This window comes from Chiloscyllium plagiosum, chromosome 18, assembly GCF_004010195.1.
Source record: "Chiloscyllium plagiosum isolate BGI_BamShark_2017 chromosome 18, ASM401019v2, whole genome shotgun sequence".
Classification (NCBI taxonomy): Eukaryota; Metazoa; Chordata; class Chondrichthyes; order Orectolobiformes; family Hemiscylliidae; genus Chiloscyllium; species Chiloscyllium plagiosum.
In genome coordinates this window covers 34424143-34448247 of record NC_057727.1, presented here as the reverse complement: position 1 = coordinate 34448247, position 24105 = coordinate 34424143, and the positions used below count along the sequence as shown (strand labels likewise).

Below are 24105 nucleotides of genomic sequence, written 5' to 3'. Positions count from 1 at the left end.
TTCTGCACCTTTCCAAAATCTGTTTCCCAATCTGTTTCTCCACATCTCTGCTGCTATTGGGGGGCCTATAGTAAACACCCAACAAGGTGATTGCTCCTTTCCTATTTCTGACTTCAGTCCATACTACCTCCAAAGGCAGATCCCCCTCGAATTGCCTTTCTGCAGTCGTTATACCATTTCTAATTAGCAACGCCACCCCCTCCTTTTTTACCACCCCACCCCAATCTTACTGAAACATCTGTAACCAGGAACCTCCAACAACCATTACTGTCCCTCTTCAATCCACATTTCCGTGATGGCCACAACATCGTAGACCCAAGTACCGATCCACGCCTTAAGTCCACCCACCTCAAGTATACACACTTGAGTCCATCTCTGTGTCCGCAAGTATTCCCTGTCAGTGCTACCTTCTCCATAGCCTCCCTATATTCTTGGACATCCTGAAAAACAGCTAACCTACTTGCTGGACTACAAGTCCGGATCCCATCCCCCTGCCAAATTAGTTTAAACCCCCCCCCGAAGAGTGCTAGCAAACATACCTCACAGGATATTGGTGCCCTTCTGGTTCAGGTGCAACCTGTCCTGCTTGTACAGGTCCCACCTTCCCCAGAATGCAGTCCAATTGTCCAAATACCTGAAGCCCTCCCTCCTACACCATCCTTGCAGCCACGTGTTTAAGTGCACTCTCTCCCTATTCCTTGCCTCACTGTCACGTGCACCGGCAACAACCCAGAGATGACAACTCTGTCCGTCCTAGCTTTTAGCTTCCAGCCTAACTCCCTGAGCTCCTGAATGACCTCCCCACCCCTCTTCCTACCTATGTCATTGGCGCCAATGTGCACCACGACTTCTGGCTGCACACCCTCCCCCTTAAGGATTCTGAAGACACGGTCCGAGACGTCTCGGACCCTGGCACCCGGGAGGCAACAAACCATCCAAGAGTCTCACCCATGTCCACAGAACTGCCTGTCTGTCCCTCTAACTATAGAGTCTCTTATAACTAACCCTCTCCTCCTCTCCCCCTTTCCTTTCTGGGCCTCAGAGCTGGACCTGGTGCCAGAGACCCGGTCACTGCAGCTTACCCCTGCTAGGCCGACCCCCCCAACAATATCCAAAGCGGTATACTTATTGTTGAGGGGAACGACCACAGGGGATCCCTGCACTGCCTGCTTCCTCCCCTTCCAACCTCTAACTGTTACCCAGCTACCTCTGTTCTCTGGCGTAATTATGTCCCTGTAGCTTCTATCTATCACCCTCTCAGCCTCTCGAATAATCCTCAGTTCATCCAACTCCAGCTCCAGTTCCCTAACGCGGTCTGTGAGGAGCTGTTGCTGGCTGCACTTCCTGCAGGCGAAGTCAGCAGGAGCATTGGTGGTCACCCCTACCTTAAACATCCTGCAGGAGGAACATTCCGCTGCCTGCGCTGCCATAACTCTACACTTAGTCTCCAAAACACTAAGTAGCTTACCTGTACAGCCGACTGAGTCCTTTTTTTTAGGTTAGAGGAGGAGGGAGGGTGGGAGACACTACACATGTAGCGTCTCGGGTTCCTTCTCCACTCAAACTTCTTACCTTCCCAGAAGCCTCTGTTGATGACTTCCGGGTTCCCGCTCCTAGTTGAAAAAAAACACAGACTGCGAAAAGAAAACCGTTAATTTAAACTGGTCTCCGCTTACCTTCCGGCTCCCCCCTCTGTGCGCCCGCTGTAGCACTGAGGTCGAAACCTCGGAGGTACGCGCTTTTAAACAAACTTCTTATTACTTTCCCAGAAGCCTCTGTTGACGACTTCTGGGTTCCCGCTCCCAGTTGAAAAAAAAACACAGACTGCAAAAAGAAAAACGTTAATTTAAACTGGTCTCCGCTTACCTTCCGGCTCCCCTCTCTGTGCGCCCGCTGTAGCTTCTCGTAGTTCCTAGATGCTGCAGTACGTTGTGGATCATTTAAACAATGCAGCTCCATTTGTGAGTGTTGGGATGGTTGCTCCTGTAGTTGAGTATCTGGTCAGTTTGTGTGGCTTTTCTGTAGACTCTGGTCTGCATCTCTCCATTGGCTTTTTGATCGACTGTGACGTCTAGGAAGGGGAGTGGGTTGTTGTTCTCTTTCTCTTTGGTGAATTTTATACCGTAAGGATGTTATTTATGTGTTTGTGGGTTTCTTCTAATTTGTTGCATTTTGTGATGAAAAAGATGTCATCCACCTAGCGGACTCAAAGTTTGGGCTGGATCTGACACAGCCTGTTTATATTTGCAGCAGAGCCTGGATAACATTTGGGTTTGGACTGATATGTGGCAAGTAACAGTTGCAACACACAAATGCCAAGAAAATGATCATCTCCAACAAGAGAAAATCCAAACATCACCCCTTGACATTCAATGGTATTATCATCATTGAATCCCCTACTATCAACATCCTGGGGGTTACTGTTGAACAGAAATTGAACTGGACCAACTGTTTAATATTGTGGCTACAAGCACAGGTCTGATACTGGGAATTGTGCATTAAGTAACTTGACTCCTCGAAGCCAGTTCATCATCCGTAAGGAATAAATCAGGAGTGTGATAAAATACTCTCCCTGGATGTGACCAAGTTAAAAATCACACAACACCAGGTTATAATCCAACAGGTTTAATTGGAAGCACTAGCTTTTGGAGCGCCGCTCCTTCATCAGGTGGTTGTCATGGATGTGACCAGTTATAGCAACACAAGATCATCACCATTCAGGTCAAAGCAGTCTTCTTGATTAGCACCCTACTTAACATCTTCAATATTCACTCTTTTCAGCATTGACAGACACTGTAAAGGTATGTACCATCAACAAGAGGTACTGCAACCACTCACCAAGTCTTCTGAGACAGCATCTTCCAAACCTGTGTCCTCTGATTGGATTTGATTTATTATTGTGACGGGTGCTGAAGTACAGTGAAAAGTGTTGTCTTATGTGCTGTACAGGCAGATCGTTTTATACAAGTACATCAGGGCAACAGAACAGAGTGCAGGACACAATATTAAAGCTGCCAAGAAGGGTGCAGAGAAAAAACAATATAATTTCAAATATTATAGAGGTCCATTCAAAGGTTTGATAACAGCAGGGAAGAAGCTGTTCTTGAATCTGTTCATATGTGGGAGGGATCTTTGATTATGTTGGTTGCTTTCCCAAGGCAGCAGAAGTATAGATGAAGTCAATGGATGGGAGGCTGGCTTGCATGATGAACTGAGCTGTGTTCTCTGAAGTTTATTTTGATCTTGGGAAGAGCAGTTGCCACATGACACTGTAATGGATCCAGATAAGATGATCTATAAAAATTTGTAAATGTCTTGATAGACATGACAAGTTTCCTTAACCTTCTGAGGAAGTAGAGGTGTTGCTGTGCTTTCTTGACTGTAGTGTCAACGTCTCAAAGAACAAAGGGAGCAGATTCATAGGAACACCACCACGTACATGTTCAGCTTCAATTCAGACTCCATCCTGATTTGCCATTCCTTTCATATCACTAGGTCAAAATCCTCAATCTTCCTCCCAAGCATTGTGGTGTACCTACAGCACCTGAACTGCAGTCAGTCAAGAAGGTGGCTCATCACCACCTTTTCCAGGGCAGTTAGAAATGAGCAATAAGTTCTATCCCAGCCAATCACACACACACATCTTTGTCTAATTCATTCACATGAAAATAAAAGCTTATGTTGGCAGGCTAAAGAGTATTTTGTAATGGCATTTGTGAAGTATAGGAATTGGAAAAAAAATTTCAAATTAAGAATTATGTGCCAAAAGATGAAATTCTTTGACATAGAAACAGAGGAATAATAACAAAGATGGTATAGTGTATTGATGTAATCAGATCCTAACAAGTAATGAAATGAGCTTAACATTTGCTGCATGTAACTACCAATGATCATTTCCCCAGTGAAGTGACAATAACCACAGTGTCCATGGGGAATGAATTCTTCATAATGTTTAGGGCTGTTCTGTCCCCTTTTCACCCAGTGGACAACCTCAAAATCTACCGTATATACTCGAGTTAATAGTCAATCTCATGTAAAAGTCGATCCCCTATTTTTGGTCAAAAAAATCTGGAGTTTTACATATATCTCATATAAAAGTCGACCTTAGTTCTTTGCAGAAAACAAATCAACATTTATGAGACTGTGTGCTGGTCATCATGCTCCACTCTGGGTGCTCCAATCTGCCAGTTGTTGCCCTCCGCTCTGAGTTTTCAGAATTACCATAATTCTTTTTTTTTCTGTATTTGTTTTGAGATCAATTGGGCTTCTGCTAATGATACAGTATGAATTTTGATGGGCATGAATTTCAGCCCCTCAAAAGTAATATCCATGTAATAGTCAACCCATAGATTTAACCTTAAAAAGTAGTCAAAAAAATTTCACTCTTACTTGAGTATACAGAGTGTAACTAGAAAACATCATAGGTAGGTTTTTGGTACAAAATGTTAGCCAAATTAAGAATGCCACAGTAATTTGCTTGAATATGGATTCTTCTTGACTCGCGCAATAACTTGTATGATTTAAATATTTTCTAACCAATCTGCTTGGAGATGTTATCACATATCTCTGAGGCAGGTGGGATTTGAACTTGGGCCTCCTGGCACAGAGGTAGGGACACAACCAATGTGCCACAAGAACCCTACTTCTGTATTTTACAGTTATAAATTGAATGTCCTTTATTTATGCCATAAAATGGCTAGCTATCATTTGTTTGTTTTTGCTCTCCTGTGTGTTAAATCACAGAGTAATAAATTATTTCACAATGAAGAGCAAGTATATTCTATTCCATGGGCATCAGATTCAATTGGCTCAAAGCATATGAAATTCACATCCTTATCTTTATAGTTAGCTTTTATTGAACTGTGTTAGTTAAGTTAATTGAACACTAATGCTGATAGTTGTCAAGTGTAACAGAAATTTCCTTGTACTTACTGAGATTATAAATTTGATTGTTTTTTGCATAGAAAGCTCTAAATTAACTTAACTTTGAATTTTTTTCCATTAGCAAAATCATAAAATGCCAATTTTATGTGTGAGATACAAAAGTGGTTCAGAACAATATTGCAGTAGATAATAATTTGATGAAATTATGCATTTGGGAATTTTGTGTTTTTGGGACCATGTCTTTAAATTTAGGGTAAATTGAAACAGGTTGTCTGACTTGTGATGAAGTTTTCCTGACAACAATCTGTGTGATGGGCTGCCAAAGACCCAGGGTGTGTAAAATGTATACTGAGAACTGGCCACTTGATTCCAGGATTGGATAAAGTTAGCTAATTAATATTTCTAGCTTGAGTATAAAGAAAAGGCATTAATGTTGCTAAGGGGCAGATGCAGGGAAAGCTATTATGAAGGTCAGTTTTCCAAAGTATCATTGAATATAACAGACAAGTAGGTTCACCTTGGTGGCTCATGGTGGTGCCTCGGCTCGACGTGTAAATGGGTCCAGCCAGAGTATATTCCCAATGCACCGGGATGATTGAAGAGGTTGCAGCTTCAGCAGCAGCAACAGTATCTGCAGCTATGGCTGTGGCTGCGGCGGTGAAAACAGGCAGCTAAGATGTCCTGTGTTGAGAGTGTGGTGCTAGAAAAGCACAGCAGGCCAGGCAGCATCCGAGGAGCAGGAGAATCAACATTTTGGGCATAAGCCCTTCTAGGCCCTGCTAAGATCTCCTGGAGAGCAAGATAGGCAGAGGACTCATCAGAGACTGGTGAACTTTTGCTTCTTTTTTTCCTCGTTTGATTAAAAAAGACTTTAATGTTAACTATTACCTTATTTATTTTTCTACTTAAAGTATGAAATAATGCGTATCTTTTTAACTCTATTTCTCTTATTGCTTTATACCTAGGTTTTTGTACCTAAGCACCTTGGTCCTTAAGATGGCCCCTTGTGTGGTGACATTATACACTTTTCGCTGTGCTCCTTTATTTCTGTTCTTGAGTATATGTGACAATAAAATATAAATTTAAATCTGAAAAAACTCTAAATCAACTGCCAGGCCTGGAAGGGAGGGAAAGTAACTGGAAGCTGAAAATCTGTATAGTTCACTGTACTAGATTGTGATAGATGTTCTTGCTTGGTTCAAAAAGACCAAATCTATGAGGATTTAAAACAGAACCATAAGTTATGCCTAGCTATTGCTAGAGGGAGGATCTCCAATAATACTCCAATTGTGAATGACTGTTCTGCAGTTTGACATTACCAGGCTGAGAAAGGAAACATGAGAGGTAAACTCTCAGGAACCAAGAATCACTTTGGACTGATTTTGGGACAATTCATCATCTACTGAAAGGATAGTATAACATAGAATGGTGAAGTGTGCTCAGTTCTGCTAAAGCAGAGAAAGGGGTGTTTCATTCTGTAAATAGCTTTTTTCATTGAAGATAGCATTTAGTCACTAGTGCTTTTTGTCTTCTTACTGTAAACATCTCAAAATGTGAGCTCTTGTCAGTACATCCATTCATACATTTATTAACTTGAAAGTTTAAAATTATTTTTAAGAGTCATCGGTGTCTTTGGAAGCAGTAACTAATTATGTAAGTTCTGAAAACAACTTTATTTATTTTTTCAGATCAATGGCACTTTCCTGACCACTCTGAGAGCAGTTTACAATTCATTTCCCCTCAACAGTCCATATCTTACCCAGAACGTTCCAGAAACACTTCAAATTTACAAATAAATAAGAACAAGAAAGAAAATGAAAGCAGGTCAGCATCTCTAAGTGAAGATGATGAAAAAGATGATGAATTAAAATTGAAGGATATATTTACATTTTCATCACAACCAAGGTCAGCTCCTCGTGGCAAGATGCAGACAGCTTCATCAGAATGTTTCACGTGGACAGTAGATATGAAGGATGATGGAGAACCAGAAAATCCAGCGAAAAGAGGAGCCCATCTGGAGGATGATTTCCATCAAAATTATGACAGTGAAGAGGTAAGGTCTGAATAAATCCAACAACTTGTCCCTATTTGCAACTTCAGTTCTAGTCTATAAATATGCAGTAATGGGTGGTTTCAGTGAACAGGTGAGGTTATGTATAAGTGCATACAAAAAAAAGTATATCAAAGACTGCCATGATAAATTATTGTGAGAACAAGTCTTAAGCACCTTATTTATGTTATTTGAACAACAAGGATTGTTTTATTGTGTTGGCAATACTTGAACAAAACTGGAAGTGGCAGAGTTGCCTTGTATGTTGCCCAGCTAAGCGGTGAACTGTGTCCATAAACATAGTATGTGTATGTCAATAACTTAAAATTGAATTGATACTGATATACCAGAATGGCATTTTTTTTTGACTGATAAGAGGAATATATAATGTGCAATCTCTGAGATAACTACACAAATGGAAGTTGAGATGGGATTGTGAGTACAAAGCTCCATTTGGACTTAGTCCATTTATTTTAAAAAGTGTGCTAAATGGCATTTATGACATTAACAATCATAGATACAAATTAAATATTCATGTTGCATGAAAAGGTAGCCTTTACCTTCAGAATACGTATTTTTATTTAAAAATTTATGTTTTACTTTCCTAAATCATTGGATACCAAGTTAGGAACACCCACTAAATCAATCAATAAATAAAACAAGGCATTTTCCTTTGGGCAGCTTCAAATTTTTGGGAAAACAGACAACATTCAATTGAAGCATGTTGCACTATCACAAGTGTATTTATATTTTATTAATTGTTATTAGTCACTAAAATGTTTTGAAATCTCAGCAGAAGTCACTTCTTTTCCCTATTCCATCCAGATGCAACCAAAATGTTCTGAGCTTCCATTAAATAATTCTCAGAGAATACACCATTCCATATTTAGTCCATATTTTAATTTAGGTAAACTTCAATTACATCAAACCAAATTGAAAAATTAGTGACAAAAAGAGAGCAATTGAACATTTTTTTTAAATGACAGAAAATTTACATAGAAAGAAAGAGAAAGTGAAGACTGCAGAATGGAGATCAGAGTCAAGAGTGTGGTGCTGGAAAAGCACAGCAGGTCAGACAGCATCCAAGGAGCAGGAGAATCAACATTTCAGGCATAAGCCCTTTATCAGGAATTTCTGATTCTATTCAGAAAGAAGTTTGTTTCAAAAAATGTGAAATAAATGGGAAATATAAGAATAATTTAGCCCAAGTATTAAAGAAAATTGAGTCCTAAATACACAATAAACTAAACTAAGAATGAAGATTGAGAAAATAAAAAATGTAAATTGAATGAATTAAAACAAAATATCAGAATAAAGACTAATATAAATTAAAATGTCCAGAATTCATAGGCAGTTTTCTGAGTAATGAGGCTGGAATTTAATCATAAGGTTCATACTCACTTTCATGGTTTATGCATGCCAACTGAATCCTGAGATTAAATTGCAGCCTTTTACACAGAATTTGTCATCCATTATTTTCTAATGTATCTTATAGTCTCAATAGGATTGAAATAGTGCTAAAGAGGGTTAGCATAGTGCACAAATGACATTGCTTGAAGAATGCAAGAGGCAATTGTGGTATCACCATTGCATAATATCGTCGTGTGATTTACAAAAAAATCATAATAAGATTTTTTTGGCGTTTGCATTTCTTATAGAATTATGGCTGACGGAGCTAATTAATCAAGGAAGTTATGATATATGTAGCTTATAAAATGGATGCTTCGTGAACATTCTTTTATACAAATTAAATTACAGCCTTATTATACTCCTACCATTTAGAACTTCCAATAATTTTTTATATGCTAACAATATTTGACTCAGTACTGACACTGCATAAAGGCTCTGATGTTTCAATGCTATTTGTACTTAAGGATAGACCCACTGTTTAGTTCAGAGCAAAATGTGCTGTGGATATTATTTCCCATTCAAGCAAGCTGTGGAGCTGATTAAAGGAGAAAAAAGGTCTGATATTGTGAATTTTTATTGATCCATTGGCCCCTAGTCAGTTTTCTCAAAGTGATAGTAAAGGTCATAATTTCTTTGGGTGCAGGGTCCATAGGTGTTCTGCCAAAAAACTGTTTGTGTTATGTTACGACATGGTTATCGTTTTTTCGTGATTTGGGGCAGAATGACTAAATGAATCACTTGACATTCTGGTTCAGTTCAAGCATCAGAGTTTATTGTTTTATACCATTGGAGATAAAGCTTCTGGCAATCCAGGAACATCTCCACTGAACAAAGGGAAGTTTACACTTTTTAAATCTTTGCTTCAAGCTTGCCTTTGACTGTTACAAACCAAGTATATTGTTAATTAATTACACACATGGCCAATCGTGTGACTGTGTGATCAATCCTGGACAGCTTTAGGTCATGCCATGATCTCAGACCCCCTTATCAATTATTCTTGGGCCATCACAATATATCTTATTCAACCACATTCCAGACTTAACTTCTGTGACAGTTATTCTGTATTCCCTTGCTAATGGAAAGGTGGCTTCTTCTGTCTGCTTGGACTGAATGTCCACAGGAATGCAGTTAAATCCCTAATCTCAATTTTGATCTGGAACATTTTACTACAATTAGCTCAAGAGTCTTAATTGATTCAGGTCACAACCTTCCCGCCTATCCTATGCTGAATACCAGACTTTGGACTAGCCTGATAGAAAGACTTGTATCAACATTTCTCAAATATGAACATTATCAAACTGGCTTTATACAAGCAGTTACATCTGCTTCAGTTTCAACAGAATCCATTTTATGCATTTCACAAGACCCTTTGTCTGTTATCTTAGGCTTGTTATCTTAGATATTCTCCTTCTGTGAAAACTACAATTACTCAGGCTTAGAGTTTAACTTTAACAGCAGACTGTGGAAGCTGCTGTTTCAGCTAAAGATCTTCCTCAGCCATTTTATGTCACCTGAGAACCACTTTCAGCCATCTGTGCTACTTCAGCCATGAGCAGCCCTGACAACCTGGATCAAGAAATAATCAGATGACCAGAGAGGGCTTTTCACTGTGAGTAGCAATTGATCCAAGCAAGTTGAGAGGCTTCTGCTGTCAATGAAAATAGTCTGCATACAAAGAGGATAATTGGAAATATACCAGTGGATATATTACAAATGAAACTGCAAAATTAATTATCCTTGCAATTAAAACCTTTTACTTTTAGTTCATCATACCTTTAATTACAGTTGCTGAATCTATTTCATTTAACTTTGTATTCTTATTGATGCCATTAATTATTAGTGTCACTACCATCCAAAGACTAATGCAATTAAGAGAACTATTTAGTTTATAAGAATCAGATGAATCTGCTGATGTTTAGCCAATATAATCCAAATAATGGCATTAAACCACGTTGTGTCAAACCTGACTTGTAGCATACAGGGATGAGTGTCGGGCTTAAAAGTGTAATTTAGAAATGTAAATAACAAGATAATTTTGTTATTTGATGCATAAATCCCAAGGCTCACTGCTGTTAATGAGTTCCAAACATTAGGAACTTTAGGTTAACTGCAAGAATCTACAAAATAACAATTTGCAAAAAAAATCTTGAAATAAACTTTGATAAATTCACACTGTTTGATCTTCCTGTGATAAGCTTGATCATTTAGTGGGATGATATTTTTGGTTCTTTTTATGGTTTCTATTTAGTTTCCTTGTCTTCTTCCAAGCTCGATGTGATAATTTGTTTATTGAGACACAAGTATGAAGTTGGTGAGAAGATTTGTAGTTCAGGTGCTCGTTGTTGTGGTTCTGTTTGCCGAGCTGCAACACAAATTCCCAGCTCAGCAAACAGAACCACAACAACAAGTATGAACTTCTACTTCACTTTAACACTTGAGCTCACAGCAGTGTTTTGTATGATAACTAATCCCATCCCCAAGTTTACTTCTTGTTGTTGCATCAGAAATAAATTTAAATGATCAAATTATGCAAATAATACCAAATTAGGGGTACAATTAGATTAGATTAGATTACAGTGTGGAAACAGGCCCTTCGGCCCAACAAGTCCACACCGACCCGCCGAAGCGAAACCCACCCTACCCCTACATTTACCCCTTACCTAACACTACGGGCAATTTAGTATGGCCAATTCACCTGGCCCTGCACATCTTTGTCACTGTGGGAGGAAACCGGAGCATCCGGAGGAAACCCACGCAGACACGGGAAGAATGTGCAAACTCCACACAGTCAGTCGCCTGAGGCGGGAATTGAACCCGGGTCTGTGGCGCTGTGAGGCAGCAGTGCTAACCACTGTGCCACCGTGCCGCCTAATTAACAATGTAGAGACCAAAATATGAGAAGACTTAAATAGTCTTGAAAAGTGCTTAGATAGTTAATAATGTATGTCAATATGGCAGTGTGAGAGTTTGTTTATTTTGGTGGGAGGAATGCGAAGTGCATTTATTCCTTGCAAGTTAAGAAATTAAACAACAGTGGGTGCAAAGATAGAAAACTATAAGATGTTGGAGCAGAAGTAGTCAATTCAGTCATTGCATCATCATTCAGTGAGATTGTGACTGATCTGATAATCTTCAGTTCCACTTTGCTGCATTTTCCCCATAAATCTTGATTCTCTTAATGATTGAAACTCTGTCTGATTCAGCCTTGAATATACTTAATGACCAACATCTACAAACCACTATGGTAAAGATTATCAAAGATTCACTACCCTCTGAGAGAAGAAGTTCCTCCTTATAGTTGGCAATACAGATACATACATCACTAAAAATAACTATCATATTGATAAAGTTATTGAAGAGAATAAAGTTTTTTGCTTCCATGTTACTTTCTAGTCTGCCCTCAGTTTTTATTCTTCTTTAATATTTTTGGTCATCCTTTGTTGGTTTTTAAAACTTTTCCAATACTCTTATTTACTACTAATTGTTACCACATTGCCACATTTTGTCCTTCAATTTGATACTGGCCCTTTTTCCCGTTAACCACATTCAGTTCATAGTGTTGCACTTATCTTCCATCAGAATCATGAGGGAGTACAGTAATGACAATACCCACCCTATGCCACAATGTCCTGGGACTTGCATTCCACTCTACCAGTAAATTTTCTGCTAAGTAAACCTGTTGGACTATAATACTTAATAATAATCATTTCTAATACCTAACTGATACAACCTTCTTACCTAGGAATTGTGTGTGAATCTGTTTTTAATTATTGCATTTGTTTTGTAGTCTATACAGAAACTACTCGAAGTTTGTCCAATCTCTCCTCATAGATAATACCCTTCAAATTATGCAACATCCTGGTAAACAATATAGATAATAGACAATAGACAATAGGTGCAGGAGTAGGCCATTCTGCCCTTCGTGCCTGCACCACCATTCAATATGATCATGGCTGATCATCCTTAATCAGTATCTTGTTCCTGCCTTCTCTCCATAACCTTTGATTCCACTATCCTTGACTGCTCTATCCAACTCTTTCTTAAATGAGTCCAAAGACTGGGCCTCCACTGCCCTCTGGGGCAGAGCATTCCACACAGCCACCACTCTCTGGGTGAAAAAGTTCCTCCTCATCTCTGTCCTAAATGGTCTACCCCGTATTTTTAAGCTGTGTCCTCTGGTTCGGCACTCACCCATCAGCGGAAACATGTTTCCTGCCTCCAGAGTATCCAAATGAAGGCCAGCATGCTGTTAGCTTTCTTCACTACCTGCTGTACCTGCATGCTTATCTTCATTGACTGGTGTACAAGAACACCCAGATCTCTATGTGCTGCCCCTTTACCTAAATTGATTCCATTTAGGTAGTAATCTGCCTTCCTGTTCTTGCCACCAAAGTGGATAACCATACATTTATCCACATTAAACTGCATCTGCCCTGCATCTGACCACTCACCTAACCTGTCCAGGTCACCCTGTAATCTCTTAACATCCTCCTCACATTTCACCCTGCCACCCAGCTTAGTATGATCAGCAAATTTGCTAATGTTATTACTAATACCATCTTCTATATCATTAACATATATTGTAAAAAGCTGCGGTCCCAGCACTGATCCCTGCGGCACCTCACTGGTCACTGCCTGCCATTACGAAATGGAGCCGTTTATCACTACTCTTTGTTTCCTATCAACCAACCAAATTTCAATCCAAATTAGTACTTTGCCCCCAATACCATGCGCCCTAATTTTGCTCACTAACCTCCTATGTGGGACTTTATCAAAAGCTTTCTGAAAGTCCAGGTACACTACATGTACAGGATTTCCCTTGTCCATCTTCAGAGTTACATCCTCAAAAAATTCCAGAAGATTAGTCAAGCATGATTTCCTCTTCATAAATCCATGCTGATTCTGACCTATCCTGTTACTACTATCCAGATGTGTCGTAATTTCATCCTTTATAATAGACTCCAGCATCTTTCCCACCACTGAGGTCAGACTAACTGGTCTATAATTTCCTGCTTTCTCTCTCCCACCTTTCTTAAAAAATAGTACAACATTAGCCACCCTCCAATCCACAGGAACTGATCCCAAATCTATTGAACTCTAGAAAATAATCACCAATGCATCCACGATTTCTCGAGCCATCTCCTTCAATACCCTGGGATGTAGACCATCAGGCCCCGAGGACTTATCAACCTTCAGGCCTAACAGTCTCTCCAACACCAATTCCTGGCAAATATAAATTCCTTTAAGTGCAGGTCCTTCAGCCACTGTTACCTCGGGGAGATTGCTTGTGTCTTCCCCAGTGACCACAGATGTGAAGTAACAATTCAATTCTTCTGCCATTTCTTTGTTCCCCGTAATATATATTCCCCTGTTTCTGTCTTCAAGGGCCCAATTTTAGTCTAACCATTTTTTTGCCTTTCACATACCTAAAAAAGCTTTTACTATCCTCCTTTGTATTTTTGGCCAGTTTACCTTCGTACCTCATTTTTTCTCTGCGTATTTCCTTCTTAGTAATCCTCTGTTGTTCTTTAAAAGCTTCCCAGTCCTCTGTTTTCCCACTTATCTTTGCTATGTTATACTTTTTCTCTTTTAACTTTATATTTTTCTTAACTTCCCTCGTCAGCCACGGCATCCCTATGCCTCCTCTTAGGATCTTTCTTCCTTTTTGGAATGAACTGGTCCTGCATCTTCTGCATTATACACAGAAAGATCCGCCATTGTTCCTCCATTGTCATCCCTGCTAAGGTATTGCACCATTAAACTTTGGCCAGCTCCTCCCTCAAAGCTCCATAGTTCCCTTTATTCAACAGAAATATTGTCACTTCTAATTGTACCCTCTCCCTCTCAAATTGCAGATTGAAGCTTATTGTATTATGGTCACTACTTCCCAATGGCTCCTTCACTTCGAGGTCCCTGATCAATTCTGGTTCGTTGCACAATACCAGATCCAGAATTGCCTTCTCCCTGGTAGGCTCCAGCACCAGCTGTTCTAAGAATCCATCTCGGAGGCACTCCACAAAGTCTCTTTCTTGAGGTCCAATACCATCTTGATTCTCCCAGTCTACCTGCATGTTGAAATCCCCATAACAACTGCAGTAACATCTTTGCAACAGGCCAATTTCAGCTCCTGATTCAACTTACATCCGACATCCAGACTACTGTTTGGGGGCCTGTAGATAACTCCCAAGAGAGTCTTTTTACCCTTAGAATTTCTCAGCTCTATCCACACTGACTCTACATCCCCTAATTCTAGGTCCCCCTGCGCAAGGGACTGAATATCATCCCTTACCAACATGGCCACCCTATCCCCTCTCCCCGTCAGTCTGTCCTTACGAAAGCATGTATGACCTTGAATATTCATTTCCCAGGCCCTGTCCACTTGAAGCCATGTCTCAGTTATTCCCACAATATCGTATCTGCCAATTTCCAAAAGAGCCTCAAGCTCATCCATCTTATTTCTAATGCTTCATGCATTCATGTATAGTATTTTTAATTTGTTACTGCCCTCACCCTTCCCATCAACTCCTATTTCACTCAGCCTTACAGAATGATCCCTTTTTGAGTTTTCTGCCTCATTGATACAGTTGTCTTTCTTGACTTCCCTTGTTCTAATTTTCCCTTCAATTTCCTTCTTAAACATCCAGTTTGTCCCCTCCCCCTCGCCACTTAGTTTAAACGTAGCTGTGTTGCAGCAGCAAACCTGCCTGCCAGAATGCTGTACTTTTCTGTACCCTCTTCAAAGCTTCCACATCCTTCTGGTATTGTGACCAGCACTGTAGACAATATTCCAACTGTGTCCTAATTTGATACAGCTGCAACATGACTTGCCAATTTGTATATTCTGTGCCCCAACTGATGAAGGCAAGCATGTCATACACCAGCTTGACCACCTTATCCATTTGTATTGCCATTTTCAGAGAATTGTGGGCTTGTGTGCCTAGATCGCTCTATATGTTATTGCTCCTAAGCTTTGTGCTGTTTAGTGTATGCTTCCCTCCTGCATTAGACTTTCCAAAATACATCACTACACATTTATCCGAATTAATTTCCATCTGTCATTTCTCCACCCAAGTCTCAAACCTGTCTGTATCCTGCTGTATCCTCTGGCAAATCTCCTCAATATTCACATCTACCCAACTTTTGTGTTGTCCGCAAGCTTACTAATCAGACCACTGACATTCTCATCGAAATCATTATTATATAGTGCAAACAAGAGCACTGATTCCTATAGATCACCTCTGGTCATAGATCTCTAGACAGAAAAACACCCTTTGTGATTTTATCCCATGTGACTTCATTTTTTGTATTAGTCTATCATGAGGAACTTGTTAAAGGCCTTGCTAAAGTCCACATAGACAACATCTACCACCCTGCCCTCATCCAATCATCTTTGTCACTTCCTCAAAAAACTCAATCAACGATCTGAACTCAATGTGGCTGATATTGAGGCCTCCCAGGCAAAGTGCCCTCTTATTAACCTGTTATTCATGGATAAGATGAGGACAGTTATGGACCACTGCCAGAACCCCATTGTCATAAGTACTGTCAAGGCATGGAGGGGGATGCATCAGAGTGAGGGTTGATCCAAGACTTTGTCACTTACGCCTATAGTTGGCATGCCAGGATTCCGACCAGGGATGATGGACTCAGGGTTCAAACTATGGGCAGTGAGAGGAGTTTCTAGTTGGAAGACTTGTTTGAGGGGGAGGTTATGATGTCTTTTGAGCAACCGAGTTGCAAATATGGGTTGCCCAGCAGAGATCTTTTGCGTTTTTTTCAGGTTAGGGATTTCATCCAGAAGAAGACTATGCTTCTCACTAAGCCCTATAAGCCCGATACAGAGAGGTTGTTCCGACGCTCCACAAGCACCCTTTCAGTGCCTTCTATCGCTTGTTGGGTGGCAGGGCCTGGCAGGATATTAACCGGTTATGTGAGGTCTGGGAGCAAGAGCTAGGAGTGGAGATCTCTTTTGATACATAGGAGAACATATTGAAGAATGCTCAAAAGATCTCAATCTGTAATAGGTGTTACGCAGTTAAAAGTTCTGCACAGGGTTCATCTGGCACCAGACCGTCTGGTGAAGTTTTAAAAAAGGGGCATCTCCAATGTGCCCCAAATGTAAAATAAGTGTCGGTACTCTTACCCATTGCTTCTGGAAATGCCACAGGCTCCGTGTTTATTGGAGCGCTATGGCAGGAGAGATAGGGAGGGTATTGAGGACTGAAGTCAAAGTAGACCCGATATCTCTCCTCTTAGGTCTACTGAATTTACCATCTTTAGACAGGCATGGGAAGAAACTATTTAATATTCTTGCATATTGTGCACGGAAGAATATTCTGGTGATCTGGATGTCTGAGAACCCACCGGGCTTGCTGGGATGGCAGAAATTAATTATGGAGCTCCTTCCCTTGGACGTTCTTTTACAAACGTGGTGTACCACACAACAGACCATTTTTATAAGACATGGCAGCCCTACTTGAGTTATTTGGATATAGATTTGTCAGTTATCTTAACTAGAGCGTTTGTTTAAGGATGGTTAGGTTTGTCAAGCCCTGGGCCCTGGAGGGCGTCTCCTGAGTTAATACAGCTATATATACAATGTTCCCATTCCTTTGTTTGGGAGCTTTGCGCCAAGCATAGCTGTTTTGTAAGATGTGGGTTTTTTTGCTTTTCTTTTTTTTTGATTTTTTAATTATTTAGTTATTTATTGGTGTTGCTTTGCACAGTGTTAGGGTTTGTTTTGTATTAGAAGGTAGGTTAGTAGTTAGTAGACAGTAGTTGTATTGTAATTTTTGTTTTTTTATTAAAATGATATTTGTTATTGATTGTATTTTTCAATAATTTTATATGTTTGTAAAGTTAAAAAAATTTGCTAATACATATACTTAAAACAAAACTCAATCAAGTTAGTGACACATGACCTCCCCAACACAAAACCATTTTACCTGTCGTTAATATGTCCTAATTTTTCCAAATGTGAATAATCCTGTCCCTGAAAATCTCCTCCAATTATTTCCCTATCACTGACAAAGGGCTCACCAGCCTGTAATTTCCCAGATTATACCTGTTGCCTTTCTTATACAAAGGAACAACATTGGTTATTCTCCACTAATCTGGAACATTGTCTGTAAATAAAATCAAAAGTCACATAACATCAAGTTATAGTCCAATAGATTTATTTGAAATCACAAGCTTTCGGAGCACTGCCACTTTGTTGGGGAAACCACTTCACCTGACAAGTGGGCAGTACTCCAAATGTTGGACTATAACCTGGTGTCATGTGACATTCATTGTGACTAAAGAGGATACAAAGACTTCGTACAAGACCCCATCAATTTTCTCCCTTGCCTCCCTTAGTATTCTGGGATAGGTCCTGTGCACTTGTCTACCTTAATACTTTACAAAGCATCCAGCAACACTTCCTTTTTTATATTGACATGGCCTAGAATATCAACATACACCTCCCTAGACTCACCATTCAGCATAAAAATGCTGATGTAAAGTATTTCTTAAGTACCTCATCCAGTTCCTCTGGCTAAATGTATAACTTTCCTCCTTATCCTTGAGTGGACCTGCCCTTTCCCTAGCTATCCTCTTGCTCATTATACACACATTAAAAAGTCTTGGGATTTTTCTTAATCCTATTTGCCAAGGTCATTTCATGATCTCTTTTAGCCCATCTAACTCCTTATTTAAGTTCTTTCCTACTTTCTTTATGTTCCTTAGCTGCTCTATCTTCATTTTGCTAACCCTTACATGTGCCTCCTTTTCCTTTTCAACTAAGCTCATAATTTCTCTTGTCATCCAAGGTTCCCGAATCTTACCATCATTATCCTTCGTTTTCACAGGAATATGCTGGTCCCCAACTCTAATCAACTGGCCTTTAAAAGATTTCCAGATGACAGATATGGATCTACCCTCAAATAGCGACCCCGATCTACATTCCCCAGTTCCTGCATAATATTGTCCTAGTTAGTACTTCCCCCAGTTTAGTACTTTCACCCGAGGACTATCTTTATACATAAGTAATTTAAAACTTATGGAATTATGATCATTTGTACCTGAAATGCCCTGAAAAGTTTCAGACATAAAATCGAACTTTGAGTGTATTTCTATTAGTAGTCCATTATGAGTTTAAAAAGAATTGAGCTATTTTACCCGCTAGTATTTTGCCCGTAGTTGTCCTCAACACAAAAGATAGCTTCTGGAAATTGGGTTGCCATATTCATAACTGAAAGGGTATTTTAGTGTCCCACTTTTGTTTACAGTAGTGTTTCGACACATTGTAATAACACTCTGCTGAACGGTTCTTCAAAAAATGGTCTAATGGTATTCAAGTGGTACTATTGCAAGACTATTAATCTGGAAACCCAAGTAAGATTCTGGGGACTGGATTCAAATCCTACCATGGCAGATCAATAAACATCTTGAATTAAAAATTTAATGATGACCTTGAAACCATATCGACAGTCAACTCTCCAGGAATTATATGAACTTGCTTTACCAGTAAGTGAACGCCACACAGTTCTATTTTGAACTTCAAGTTTCAAAATATTAACACGTTACATTCATTGCATTCTTCACAGTTTAAGTTTCAATGAAAATGCTGTCATTTTACCATCCAAAATGCTAAGATGACATTATCTTTTAGACTTTAACTGTTTTCATTGGTGATCACAAGCTGGAAAAGTTGCATTAGGTCTTCTCCCAAGCATTTGTGTATTCTGCATTATCATGGAAGAAAAGCTGAAGAGTAAAGACATTTGGTGCCTGAGACATTAAAATGGAACACTGTATTGAACTGCAGCAACTTTCAGTAAATTGTAGCAAAAATAAACAGAAGCTTTAAATGATTTAAAGTGATTGCAAACATTGCTCTTACTGGTCCCTGCCAAGTCTCACTGAGCAATGGAGTATGTTGTAATCTTTTGTGATAGAATGTGATTGGAATGATTCTGTAGTTCATGATTCACCAATAAGCTCACATGACATGTTCAGGTTGCTTTTCAATACATTTTGGTCTAAGTTTGAAAGAGGAAGATCAAGGGTGCAATGAATATTCCAGGGAAATCAAGGTTTCTATCAGTTATAGCTCCAATGCCCACATCTCTCAAGTGCCAGCCATTCACTCTTACATTATTTGTAGTCCTGTGGCCATGGTATTTATTTGCATAAGAACTAAAGTAACATTTTCATCTCATTGAAAGTGTGCATTAACATTTGTGCATTGAAGGAGTAATCGCTGTTATGGTTAGATGGCATTAACAGTCAACATTACTGCTACATAGCTAGTAATGTAAGTGTTTTGAACAATTTTCCACAGTTGACCCTTAATAAGATCTAATCAAGTGTAAAGTGGCATTTTTCCCACATTTATGGTTCACTGATGATCTTTTAAAGGGTGAGAATTCCTTGAAGTGTCAGATATAGATAAGCAGCTTGTTAAAAATTTCCACACGAGATTTCTATTGCATCTGCTTTTTCACACAAAAAAAGCAATAGCCCTTTAGTTTTAGAAATGTTACAATTTCAGGCTGTGGGCACACATCTGATCATTTGATTAAAATGAATGGCGGAGCAGACACAAAGGACCAAATGGCCAATTCCAGATCCTAGTTTCTATGCCTGTGTTTCTGTACAGCCATTTAAACTGTGCTTTCGTCAGCTAGTGTTGTTTAGGGGCTTCATTTTGTATATAAGGTCTTTTTTTTTAAGGGAAATGCATTCTGGCTTCATTTATGCATATTATGTTGTACTAAGTTACATTCTGTATTGTCTCAGAAATTAATGCTTTCTTTGCATGTTGTGACTTTACATTTAATGGAGCAGTGAAGATTTTTGAGGATATTGGTGTCTTCTTCGAATTTCCCTCTGTGTCAGTCCAAATCCTTCATACAGAAAGGTGGTGCTATTATCTGACTCATCGCCTAATTAAGGAGATAGTGAAAATGAAAAAGGAGCACCTGCAAACCAAAGTGGTAACTGCTGAAAATCAAATCAAGAAAATTTGAAGAGGAGCCCTTAGGGGAAAAAGAAATAATTCTTTGACCTCTGTTTACCTCCCACAATCTCTAACAAGCCTAATGAAGGTAAATTGCCAGGACCACACTAAGCATATCCTCAGGTTGATTGGTGTACTGAGATTTCATGTTGTCTCTTTTAAGCTCCCGTTTAGATTTCAATTTAAAAATACCCAGTAGCACAACTATGTGCATAAACAAGATAAAGGTTAGTTTATTGCTATGATTATACAAGTAATAGTGACAAGGATAGTAGCTAAAAAATACATGATAAGTATGTAAGGAATGAAGATACTTGCAAAGATCGAAGTAAGATCCGTCTATTAGATTGGTTGCAAGCAAGTTACTTGCTTGAAGATTCTTGTTCACAGTGGAGTGATTGGATAGTCTAAGACAGAATTTAGCACCTGCAATAACTTCTGTCCTCAAGTTATTAGAGATTGCTCCCCTAGATGGACTGAGCATGTCAGCAGGATTTGGGAGAGAGAGGATATTTCTATTCGTCAGTAGTTCCACAGTTATGGTGCTTGCAGATTGCCTGCAATCTTTTGCCAGTACAGTCGTTGGTTTCTAAATACCTTCTCACATTCCCTTTGGCTAAGAACCCTGTTTGATATTTTTCGGAGCTGTTCCTGAGGATTTTATCTAAAATGGTTGTTCACAGCCTGTGTTACACAGAGTAAAACGTAAAATGGCGGCTGTACCAACTGTCTAATCATGCTTCTGGTTTAGGTATTTGCATGATGTGCATGCATCTCAGGAATGTATAAACAATCCCTTCACTCGACTTTGAAGATGACCGCAGGAATTCCGTTGCCCTGATCTAAATGTATCCCTCAACCAATTTGATTTTAAAAAATATCTAGTGTGGCCACAAAGAGAAATAGAATATATTGTTACTGGACCAAGCAAACCAGAAGCTGAGACTATTCTTCATAGAATTTCAACTCACTTAATAAATCTGGCATGATTACCCTGGCAGTATTGTCAGTTGTCATTTAAAAAAAGGGCTTTCCATTGATTTTGAGGGAAGGAAACCTGCTCGGGCCTACATTTAACTGCAGATCCACAGCAGGAAATGGCCAAGTACAGCCGTTGGTTTCTAAATACCTTCTCATGTTCCCTTTGGCTAAGAACCCTGTTTGATATTTTTCGGAGCTGTTCCTGAGGATTTTATCTAAAATGGTTGTTCACAGCCTGTGTTACACAGAGTAAAACTTAAAATGGCGGCTTCAAACAAAGTTTGAAGAAAGGAATGAAATTGGATCGACCAAGGCATTGAAAAGGATGTATTAACTGCTCATTAGCCTTGTAAGAAGTTTTCAGGCTATGTTTTAGGTTTAAACTTCACAACCGAGACCTGTCACAAACCATTGTTTACTTTGAATGCTACAAAATGGGTAAGCTGTTAAATTAGCTTTGTTGGCTAAATGGCTGGTTTGTGATGCAAAGAGATGCCAGCAGTATGGGCTCAGTTTCCACACTGTCTGAGGTTACCATGAAGAGACTTCCTTCTTCTCCTTTTCTGAAGTGTGTGGTGAACCTCGGAATAAATCATCAGCAGTTGTCTCTCCCATGTGAAAGAGCAGTCCTGTAGGCTGGTAAGACTATGGTGACTTTACCTAAAAAACTAGCAAAAAATTGCCAAGAGTGCAGAGATTTTGTTAGAAATTCAGGAGATTTGGTGTTATCACCAAATACATCAAACCATAGCAGTCGCATTGTCCCATATTCCTTTTGAAAAGCTATGTCAAAATGACATACGTTTTGTTGACAATGTGGAGACCTATACTTCATTGACCACAAATTATCCACCTGCAACAACATACAGGTTGAATGAAGTTAAAGGCTCAAGATGTATGTAAGAAAAGTGCTCAAATCCATGTGTACTGCATCAAAGGATGGCTAGAAAGTGTTACAATAATCCTATTCTGAGGTAATACTTTGAGGAATAAATGCATTTCATTTATGAGTACAGGGGTTGGGAGGTCATATTGTGGCTGTACAGGACATTGGTTAGGCCACTGTTGGAATATTGCGTGCAATTCTGGTCTCCTTCCTATCGGAAAGATGCTGTGAAACTTGAAAGGGTTCAGAAAAGATTTACAAGGATGTTGCCAGGGTTGGAGGATTTGAACTATAGGGAGAGGCTGAACAGGCTGGAGCTGTTTTCCCTGGAGCATCGGAGGCTGAGGGGTGACCTTATAGAGGTTTACAAAATTATGAGGGGCATGGATCAGGTAAATAGGCAAAGTCTTTTCCCAGGGTTCGGGGAGTCCAGAACTAGAGGCCATAGGTTTAGGGTGAGAGGGGAAAAATATAAAAGAGACCTTAGGGGCAATGTTTTCATGCATAGGGTGGTACGTGTATGGAATGAGCTGCCAGAGGAAGTGGTGGAGGCTGGTACAATTGCAACATTTAAGAGGCAGTTGGATGGGTATATGAATAGGAAGGGTTTGGAGGGATATGGGCCGGGTGCTGGCAGGTGGGACTAGATTAGGTTGGGATATCTGGTCGACATGGACGAGTTGGACTGTAGGGTCTGTTTCCATGCTGTACATCTCTATGACTGTATGTGGATGACTGCCTGATTTAGGCTGAAAGATTGATCATACCTGGAATCCTCAGACTTGAAATACTTCATTGCACCAAGGTTACTCGGTGTTGTGAAGTCCTGTGCCAGAGCGTGAAATTCTATTTGGTGGTCAAAGATCTTAAAATCATTCTTAAAAATTATTTCAGACTGCATCACCTATGTGATTTATTGTCAGGAACAAAGAGAACTGTTGATGATATCTTCACTTTCATGAAGACCATAGAAATATCTCAAAATGTTCTTGAGGGAAGGAGATCTGCTATCCTTAACTGATCTGGCCCACACTTGACTGCAGATCCACAGCAATGTGGTTGACTTTTAAATGCCCTCTGAAATGGCTTGCAAGCCAATTGGTTGTATACAACTGCGAGAAAGTCTAATAAAAGGAATGAAACTGGATGGACCAAGGCATTAAAAAACAATTATTTACTACAATTTAGGCTTGTGAAAAGTTTTGACAAAATCTTTTGGAATTCAAGGGGAAGACATTTCTTACAGTAATTAACTGTTATTTCAGATTGAGGTTGGATGTCCACATGATCCCCCTTAGTAGCTGTCATTCTAAAAGAAGTTATGCTAACACAACTTTGCACATCCAGTTATCTCAGGTAATGGCCCATAGTTTGCTAATGAATGTTTCAAGCATTTCACAGAATCCCATAGGTTTATCAACATGACTATCTCACCAAGATACCTCACAGGCTAATGTTGAGGCTGAAAGAACATAAGAGCATAACAACTAGGACCAAGAGCAGGAGCAGGAGCAATTCAGCCTGCTTCACTGTTTGGTACACTATCTTGTCGTGGCCTCAACTCTACTTTCCTGCATGTAATGCTACTCCTGTACTTCTCCAAAACATTTCAACCCATTACTAATTACTACTCTGTCTACTTCCTCCTTAAATTTACTCAATATCCCAGCAGCCTCCACATTCTGGGGTAGTGAACTCCACAGATTCACAAACCTTTGGGAGAAATTTTCTCTATCTCTCTGTTTTAAATCTGCTACCCTTTATCCTTAAAATGACTTATGTTCTATATTGCCTACATGAGGAAGTATCCTTTCAATGTCTACTTTGTCAATCCTCTTTGGAATCTTATATACTTTAATTAGATCTTCTGTCATTGTTCTAAATTCCAGAAAT

General features: G+C 39.5%; 1 protein-coding gene across 2 annotated transcripts in view; it reads left to right on the top strand.

Annotated features, from left to right (window-relative positions):
* cfap20dc (CFAP20 domain containing) overlaps positions 1-24105 on the top strand; it is a 388329-nt gene that overhangs the window by 231328 nt on the left and 132896 nt on the right. For both annotated transcript variants that reach the window (XM_043708208.1, XM_043708209.1), the window contains exon 11: positions 6573-6937. In XM_043708208.1, the coding sequence (XP_043564143.1) occupies positions 6573-6937 (365 nt within the window). The remainder of the gene's footprint in view (positions 1-6572; positions 6938-24105) is intronic.